This window comes from Amblyraja radiata, chromosome 7, assembly GCF_010909765.2.
Source record: "Amblyraja radiata isolate CabotCenter1 chromosome 7, sAmbRad1.1.pri, whole genome shotgun sequence".
Classification (NCBI taxonomy): Eukaryota; Metazoa; Chordata; class Chondrichthyes; order Rajiformes; family Rajidae; genus Amblyraja; species Amblyraja radiata.
Window position 1 is genome coordinate 50,788,127 of NC_045962.1, and position 10,088 is coordinate 50,798,214.

Sequence of the window (10,088 nt, forward strand, 5' to 3'; positions counted from 1 at the left end):
ATTTGCTAAATTTGGACTTAGGGTAAATGAACGATGAGTAAAATATTTCCAGGTTAAAACATGTCTGATTGGAAAACCTCCAGGTTGTAATGTTTTTACATCTTGTGGCCTTATCCAACAGATGTCACAGGTGAGGAATGCTGGCAAAAGAAGTTTTCATGTATTCCCGTCCTGATGCTGGATGAAATAAATCTTTAAAGAGTTGGATGGAGTGTTTTGTCCCTGTTGTCAAGTTCCTCGTGTGTTCCTGATCCTTTATACATCCTAGCAAATAGAGAGCATTCCTTTATACTTTCCATGGAGCAAAAGCTTTAGAGAATCAAGAGGCGAGCTATTTATCATAGTATTCCTGTGGCATGTCCTGTTCAGTTTCAGGTCAAGGTTAGCAACCAGGAATTTGATAGCGAGTATATTGGAGTTTGTCAAATGTCAAGGGGAGGTAGTTAAGATTCTGTTGCTAGAGATGGCTATTAAGTGGCATAAACATAATTTCCTATTAATCAAGGCAAAACCCTTGCTGCATGTGATACTGTTACAGCTGACACAAATGGTCCGAAACACTGCAGACATCCCACGTATCTTAGATACAACAACTAAAGATACTTGGAGGCAGAAGACACCTGCAGCAAGGTCCTGGTGATGAGATGACCGAATTCCAAAAGATACAATCATTTTCTTTTGTGCTAGGTGGTCAGTGGGGAGTATTCCACTATCTCATTGCCTCCCACTTATTGATTCCTTCTGTATCCTATTATCTAGGAAATATAGCTTGAAAAATATTTAATCAGTCTAATTCCAAGTGTCTGGGAGGTATTTCTATCTTAAGTTTAAATAGGGACATTAAAATAGAAATACAAAAATCATCAATTACCTACATAAAAGTTACAAGTCAATAAAACAAAAAGTTACAAGTGGCTAATGTTTAAGAAAGAACTGCAGATGCTGGAAAAATCGAAGGTAGACAAAAATGCTGGAGAAACTCAGCGGGTAAGGCAGCATCCATGGAGCGAAGGAATAGGTGACGTTTCAGGTTCGAGATCCTTCTTCAGACTAAGTGGCCAATGTGATCACATGTAAAATTACACAAAGATCATGTACTGATTAATGCTAGAATGAATTGAAGTCACGTTCATTTAACTGGCTGGGATAGTTATAACGCACAAAGTGATATAAAATGTTCATATTATACTTTGTGATTGAGATCATTTATAGCAGTACATCAAGGTCACTTTCAGAACATGATTCTGAAAATGGTTTCTAGTTCCATCCATGTTCTGATGCAGGATGATATAGTAAAATTTGATTTTAGAGAAATTTCACCCAAGAGGAGAGAGGGAAATTTCCCAGAGACCATATTTTGACAAAGAAAAGCTACTGTTGCAGGTTATTATTCACATCTGCATACACTGAAGTGCTGATTCCTACACTGGCTCCCGATATACACTTTAACACCACAATAGACTACATAAGAAAGCCCAACAAAAGCTAAAAGTTCCGTGATTTAATTAAATCGTCAGGCAAATTTCATTCACACATAGTTTCTTCTTCAATTGCATGTGGACCGTTTACACAGTGCATTTTTAGTTTAAAAATCAAAGGGTAAAAAAATCAACATACTATTTACTCATCATGCCCATAATAGTGTACACAATATGTTAATTCAACCAGTTCTTTTATTTGCTCAATTCAAACCTATTACATTCTTACAAAATATTCATTGCAAAAGATTAAACAAAACTCATTAATATAAGGACCTTCAAATATTTTTCCTTTCAGTATATTCAGATTAAGAGTAGCATTTTATTGTTCTGGTGCGATTTGAACACAATTGAAAATGGATAAAATTAATCCTTAACCCAGACAGGAAAATAAAAGATACAATAAAAAAGCAGCAATAGATGGACTCAATGATACAGCTTCCTCCTGGAGACATTGGTATTTAATCAGTACTATTTTGATCATGGCTCATTCACTGATAAAACTGCTTAAAAGCAAACAGACTGCACCTGAATAATTATATGCAGTGACCTGGCAGAGGTTTAATAATACTGTTTAATTTGTAATCACATAAATGTTGTATGCAGTAAATTAGAATTCCTGACTGTAACAGGCCTCAAATTATTAGATGGAACAATCTACATCACGCACAGCCACCTGAAGTACTGAATCAAACCAACTAAATGTCACACCAAACAAAACTATTTTCTGCACAAGCTATTGCAATTGTAAATGCAATCACATTAGTGGAAGAACATTTGATATAGGCAAGTTGGAAAATACAGCTAAAAGTTCTTAACAGCCATCCATTTTCTCTTTAGTTCTCACGTTTTACAATATTTTTCTTTTCATCCATGCCAACAATTCATTAGTATGTTTTTTGTGTCAATTAACCATCACCCCTTCCCGAGTCCCTGCATGCTCCTTACCTTCAATGCTGATGACATGTTCCCTGATCTGGTTCTGCAGGATGGGGTCCTCGATTCTCTCCAGCAGGTCGTAGATAGAGTAGATATTGGGATGGACACTCTCGAATCGCTGGATCTCGGCTCGGATGGCCGCAGAGTTGGCCAGCTGCTGCTGGTAATTCATCATTTCACCGAAACCCAAGGGCGGCTGGGTGAGACGAGGGATTGGGAAGCGATCACACATACAGGGACACAGAGTGAGGTAGACAGGGTCACACAAACAGGGGAGGAGGGGAGGGGTTGGGGTTGGGGAAACACCAAACTACAACACAATCTCTCCCCACCATCCACCACCTGGCACGCACTCTCCACCGCCAACAGTCCCACAGTCTCGGCACAGGCTCCAGCGAGAATCCGCTCCATAAGCTGCCGCTCTGTCTGTGTTTTCTGCCCCACTCCCTAGGCTTCTCCTGCTTGTACGCAGCGGCGGCTCAGGCAGTTTCGCTTGCTCCACATTGCACTGCAGTCTCCCAGTACGTTACGGACCAGACCAGACCACACCAGGCTCTCAACACGTTTGGGGGTTTTTCTCCCTGTCTGGTTTCCCGCAGTGGCCCTTAATCTACGTGCTTGGTAGAAGCCCGGCTCTCCCGCTCAAACCCCGTCCCGCTCACACTCGCACTCACACTCACACTTGATTCCGACCCGCCGCAGCTGCCGCACCAGCCTGGTGACGTCACGGATCCGGCTCTGGCTCAAATCGGATTTGCCCAGTACAGCCCTCAACCGGGCAAAGTGGGCCTAGCACAGCCCCGGCCGGACAAAGTCAGTTCAGCAAAAAACAGCAAAAAACAGCCAACCAGGCAAAAAGTCACATCAGCACAAGACTGACACAGGACGGCAATGCCACCCGCGAATGAACAGTTCGTCCTGGCAAATTCTGCCCATAGTTCCAGCACAGTCTCAACAAAGTTCCAGCTGAGCAATGTCAGCCCAGCCACCAGCAAATGTCAGTAATGTTACCCTAGCTCAGATTCTGCACAATCCCACCTGGAAAATAATAATTCCAATGTAAATCCAGCCAGGAAATGAACAATGGAGCCTCAGTAGATAACTCTCTCCAGCAAAGTTCTAACGCATTACCAGCAAAACAATATCAACACCAGCAGACGCATAACTAGGCAATGTCACCCCAGAGTAATATGGTGGGCAGAGTCAGCGTGGATTTATTAAATAAAAGTCACATTTGACCAATCTACAGAGTTCTTTGAGGATGTACTTCTACAGGAAGGACTGCCATAAGTAGCTAACTAGACTAAGTGGGACCCGTTGGGTCGCATGTTCACACGGGAGGGCTGGTCCCCCAACGCAATATTCCACCTCTCCACCAATTGCAATATTGGTGGCTAGTGAGAGGAGGGGGCGGGGCTTTCTGGAGCACTAGTATGGGTATTGTGGGCTGAAGGGTCTGGTTTCCAGAGGGCTAGTATGGACATTGTGGGCCAAATAGATTCTTAGGGTGACAGCTCAGTCACTCAAGCCTGATGTGCTGGCAGCTCACTCGCGACTGGTGGGCGAGCAGTTGACTCACGGCTATTCCTTGAAATTCCATTTCAAGCAGGGTGCAAGGCCACCAAATTCAATTACAGTTTCCTACCACTTCAAGCAGGGTGCAAGGCCACCAAATTCAAGTACAGTTTCCTACCACTTCAAGCAGGCTGCAAGGTCACCGAATTCAAGTGTAGTTTCAAACCACTTCAAGCAGGGCGCAGGGCCACCAAACTCAAGTGCAGTTTCCTACCACTTCAAGCAGGTTGCAGGGCCACCAAACTCAAGTGCAGTTTCATGCCACTTCAAGCAGGGTGCAGAGCCAGCAAATGCTAGTGCTGCTAAAATGCTATTTCAAGCAGGGTGCAAGGCCACCAAATTCAAGTGCAGTTTCACACCACTTCAAGCATGGCGCAAGACAACCAATTTGAAGTGCAGTTTCATACCATTTCAAGCAGGGTGCAAGGCCACCAAATTCAAGTGCAGTTTCATACCACTTCAAGCATGGCGCAAGACAACCAATTTGAAGTGCAGTTTCATACCATTTCAAGCAGGGTGCAAGGCCACCAAATTCAAGTGCAGTTTCATACCATTTCATGCAGGGTGCAAGGCCACCAAATTCAAATGCAGTTTCATACCATTTCATGCAGGGTGCAAGGCCACCACATTCAAATGCAGTTTCATACCATTTCAAGCAGGGTGAAACCACCATAAAACCACACAAAACACCACATAAACACCACACTCACAGTTCAGTAGACATTCAGTGTGTTCAGTTGATTCGCAGCTCAGACAGAGTGTTGACCTCTCCCTCCCCCATCTTGCAAAGACTGAGCCACACCCACACTTCCGGGTTTTATAATCCTCCCCCCTCCCTCCCCCCTCCCACCGGAAGGGGCATGGATTTCATGGCGTGATTGACAGGAGAGAGATTCTCAATGTTTTTTTAAACACTAATAACACTTTTATTTTTAATTGATGGGAAGAATCCTCTGCACCTTATAGCGGAGGGGGACTGAGTAAGATGGACAAAGATCACAGCCGTAAGTGGTAGCATTTTATCTGAAATCTATATACAGTGCAAGTTGTGCAGTTACCACCACCAACTACCATTTGCAGTGCAGCATTTCAAAGCAGTTACCTCCACCAACAACCATTTGCAGGGCAGCATTTCAAAGCAGTTACCACCACCAACAACCATTTGCAGTGCAGCATTTCAAAGCAGCTACCACCACCAACAACCATTTGCAGTGCAGCATTTCAAAGCAGTTACCACATTTTCATTTTCAAACCACATTAAGGGCACTCACAGTTGAGTAAACATGTGTTCAGTGTTATTCACAGCTCAGAGAGACATGACCCTCTCGCTTCCTCCATCTTGCAGAGACTGAGTGAGGCACAACACTTCTGGGTTTATAGTCCTTCCCCCCTCCTACCAGCAGGGGCAGCAGAGAGAATGTCAACATTTTTTAAACATTAATAACTCTTTTATTTTTCATCGATGGGAAAAATCCTCTTGTCCTGCGCAGCAGAGGGGGACTCTGAGTAAGATGGCAAAAAACCCACTGCCATAAGTGGCAGCGTTTTTTCAAAAATCATGAAACAGAAAAACAGGAAGTGGTCAAGATCTTACATTTAGTAATATAGATATCAAAACCCCACTCTACCCTGGCACTTATCTTGCTGCTATCAAGGTGTTGGTACAGGAGCCCGAAAACCTCCACCTTCAAGAAAACTACTTCCCATCAACAATCAGGCTCATGAACCACCCTGCACAATCCGAACAACAACCCTAGCTCAGCATCAAACTACTATGGATTTGTACTACGAAGATTGCACTATGTACTTTGACTTGATTGACTGTGGTTTCGTTTAGAAACATAGAACATAGCAACATAGATAATAGGTGCTGGAGGAGGCCATTCGGCCCTTCGAGCCAGCACTGCCATTCATTATGATCATGGCTGATCGTCCCCAATCAATAACCCAAAGAAGCATAGAAAATAGGTGCAGGAGTTTAATCAGTATAACTGATAATTTATTGTATATTTATTTGTTGTGTTTTTGCATTTAATATGCTTGTAAAGTAAATGAGCCCGACAATATCACCCTATTACAGTCCAAGTGAAGCAAAAGTCACCTCAGATCATTCAATCTCGACAATACTATGGCACTGCACTACCATCAAAGAAATGTCAACAACCAAAACCCACCCAGTTACTGCAGGCCAAGTCATTCCCAGTGATGCAGACTTGTCAATCTAATTTTTTTCTTAGGAAAAAGAAAATGCGAACTAGAGAGTGTTTTTAGTTTTGTTTATTATTGTCAAGTGTACAGAGGTACAGTGAAAAGCTTTTGTTGCATGCGATCCAGTCAAGCAATAGACTATACATGATTAGAATCAAGTCATCCACAGTGAACAGAATAAAGGATAAAGGGTACAAGATAAAGTCCAATAAATGATAGCTCAAAGGTCTCCAATGAGGCAGATGGAGGTCAGGACCGCACTCCAGCTGGTGAGAGGACAGTACAGTTGGCAGAAAACAGCTGGTTAGAAACTGTCCCTGAATCTAGAAGTATGTATTTTCAAATTTCTGTACCTTGCCTGGTGGGAAAGGGGAGAGAAGGGAGTGAACAGGATAAGATTCGTCCTTGATTATGCTAGTGGCCTTGCAGTGGCAGCATAACTGTAAATGCAGTTAATGGACATCCTGCCTTGAACATTCTCAGCAGTTGAGCCTTGGGTATTCAGAAAATAAAATAAATACAGGGTTAATGCTGGGGAGTGGCTTGAGTAAAAAGATCAGGGGAGTATATGAGGGAAGAAGGGAGAGGGAGAGGGTTATGTAGTTACCTAAAATTGGAGAATTCAATGTTCATACAGTTGGGTAGTAAGCTACCCAGGTGGAATATGAGGTGGTGTTCCTTCAATTTGTGTGTGGGCTCACTCTGGCAACGGAAGAGGCTCAGGACACAAAGATCAGTATAGGAATGGGAAGAGGAGTTAAAATGGTCAGATTCCATGAGATCCAACATGCCCCGGAGGACCGAGCGGAAGTGCTCTGTGAAACGGTTGCCGGGTCTATGCTTGGTTTCGTCGATGTGCAGAAGGCCACATCGGGAACACCGGATACAGTAGATGAGGTTAGAGGATGTGCATGATAGGAGGTGAAGGAGGAGGTGCAAAGACAGGTGTTACATCTCCAGTGGTTGCAGGGGAAAGTACCTGGAGAGGGGTGATTTGGGTTGGAAGGAATGAGTGAACTAAGGGGTTGCAGAAGGAGTTGCAGAGTCAGCATGGAACTTGTGAAGGGGAAATCATGCTTGACTAATTTTCTGGAATTTTTTGAGGATGTAACAAGTAGAATGGATAAGGGAGAGCAAGTGGATGTGGTGTATCAAGACTTTCAGAGAGTTGGGAATCTGTGGAATTCTCTGCTGTAGAAGGCAGTGCAGGCCAATTCACTGGATGTTTTCAAGACAGAGTTAGGGCTAAAGGAATTAAGGGATATGGGGAAAAAGCAGGAACAGGATACTGATTTTAGATGTTCAAGAAGGAACTGCAGATGCTGGAAAATCGAAGGTACACAAAAATGCTGGAGAAACTCAGCGGGTGCAGCAGCATCTATGGAGCGAAGGAAATAGGTAACGTTTCAGGCCGAAACCCTTCAGCCCGAAACGTTACCTATTTCCTTCGCTCCATAGATGCTGCTGCACCCGCTGAGTTTCTCCAGCATTTTTGTGTACCTACTGATTTTAGATGATCAGCCATGATCATATTGAATGGCAGTGCTGGCTCGAAGGGCTGAATGGCCTATTCCTGCACCTATTTTTCTATGTTTTTCTATGATTCTCTGGTCTCTGCCGAAGGCGGAAAGGGATGGGAAGATGTGACTGGTGGTTGGATCACTTGAGATGACAGAAATGTTGGAGACTGATGTGTTGGATGCACAGGTTGGTGGGGTGAGAGGTGAAGACCAGGGGATCTCTATCCTTGTTCCATCCGTTTTCATTCCCCTTCCCACCAGATGGTCAACCCAACCGTAACATAAAATTCACCAATTTTAGATAACTACATGCCATACTATAGAATTATATTTATCTTAGGAGGGAAATAAATTAGCCAACAGTCATAAAAAACACAAAATACATGAAACATGAAAAATAAAATGACGAGTGGTAAGGCTTTGGGGATGTGCAAAGATTGAAGAGGTGGTGGTGGGGGGGGGGGGGGGCAGTCTCAATCTACCCCACTACAGAAGGGGGAGGAGTTGTAACGTTTGATAGCCACAGGGAAGAAAGATCTCCTGTGGCATTCTATCCTGCACTGTGGTGGAACCAGTCTGTTGCTGAAGGTACTCTTCAGGTTCTCATAATCCTCCCCCTCTCCCTTTCCCCCCCAGAACCCCCATTCTATCCCCCATCTCCCCTGTGCTCCACCTATTTCTTCCCATCCCCCTATATTCCTTCCTCTAGTTTCACAATCCTTAACTCTTCTGTCACGCACCATTTATCTTTTCATCTCTAGCCTTTGTCCAACCATCTGCCTATCAAAAAGCCACCTCACCTATATCAACCTATTACCTGCCAGGCTTTGTCCTGTCCCCTCCTCCCTTTCAGCTTTCTTCACCCTCCTACATTCAGTCTGAGAAGGGTCTCGACCCGAAACATCACCTATCCATGTTCTCCAAGTTGCTACCTGATCCACTAGTTACTAGAGCACTTATTTGTGAAGACCAGTCCAGTGCACTGTACCAGTTCAGTAAAGTCACAATCAAAGCAAGTCAGTATAACCGGTTTGCGCGTTTTTTCTATTTGCGCAAAAACAGTACACGATAACGCTACAGTTTTTCACCAGGTTACTCGCCGTTCTCCTGTGCTGCGAGTGCAATAAGTTTCGATCCGATCGGACGTATATTGTAAAAGTTATCGAGGTTTAAAAATCTTTAAAACCGCGCATGCGCAGATTCCTTCAGTCAGTGCCACGCAGATTGGTCTTTTCTCCTGTCAGTCAATGCCACGGCTGTGATGGTGAAGCCCCTTCCTGCACCGCGATCTCTCCCGCCTCACTCACAAACTCCTCTCTCCCCTCCTCACAGTAACTTGTCTATTGTCTCTCCCACCACCGGCCACAGCCGCGGGGGGGGGGGAGAGAGGCCCAGTTGAGGCCCTGGACCCGCCTCTCTCTCCCTCATCACTCACTCCTCTCCCCTGTCCACCCTCTGCGGCAATGGCGGTCCCGTCTACCCATCCCCCCGGGTCCGTCTCCTCCGCCACCACCGTTGCGGTAACTCACCCTCACGGCCCTCTCGGGGGAGATCTTCTCCATCAGCTCATCGAAACTTGTGGTGCCCACCGTGACGAACAGCGACAGCGAGCAGGTAGGTGGGTGTGCATGGCAGGGACGGGTTGAGCGGCAGCAGCAGGGTGGCAGGGCTGGGATGGGCAGAGCGGCGGCTGAGCCGGAGTGGGCAGAGGGAGGGAGGGAGAGTTGGGTTGCAAGGTGGCCGAGCAGTTTGCGCGGAGTTTGAGTAACACTCACACACACACACACACACACACACGCACACACACGCACACGCACACACACACACACACACACACACACACACACACACACACACACACACACACACACACACACACACACACACACACACACACACACACACACACACACACACACACACACACACACACAATGCAAACTGGTCCAATCGTCAAGTCAACGGGATCTAACCCGCAGCTAACAATGAATGACCCATGGAGGAAGGAACTGCACAGGGGAAAAGTGGGAGAGGTGAGAAGAGTGGGGGAGGAGGGGGAACAGAGAGGAGGGGGGAGTGGGGGAGGTAGAGAATGGGGAATAGAGGGAGAGGTGGACAGTGGGGGAGGTCAGGAGGGATAGTGGGGAGGATAGGGGGAGGCGTTATGGAGGGAGGGAGGGAGGGAGGGAGTGACTGAGGCTAGGGGAAAGGAGAGGGAGAGGTGAGGGAGGGGTTGGGGAGGGGAGGAGGAGAGGGGGAAAAAGAGGGGGTGAAGAGGAGGGGGAGAGAGTGCTGGGGATGAGGGGAAATAAGCCGTGCCTGTGCAATTGGGGGCTATGCATGAGCGGTGCAATATTGCATTGGGGAA

The 10,088-nt window shown here is 45.6% G+C and overlaps 1 protein-coding gene across 3 annotated transcripts in view; it reads right to left on the reverse strand.

The window, feature by feature from the left end:
• LOC116975392 (arf-GAP with GTPase, ANK repeat and PH domain-containing protein 1) overlaps positions 1–3,128 on the reverse strand; it is a 600,018-nt gene extending 596,890 nt beyond the window's left edge. For 2 of the 3 annotated variants that reach the window (XM_033024453.1, XM_033024452.1), the window contains exon 1: positions 2,427–3,127. In XM_033024453.1, the coding sequence (XP_032880344.1) occupies positions 2,427–2,649 (223 nt within the window). In that variant the 5' untranslated portion in view covers positions 2,650–3,127. Of the gene's footprint in view, positions 1–2,426 lie in introns of all 3 variants that reach the window. The other variant, XM_033024451.1, reaches the window with a different exon arrangement.
• Positions 3,129–10,088: the final 6,960 nt, after the last annotated feature.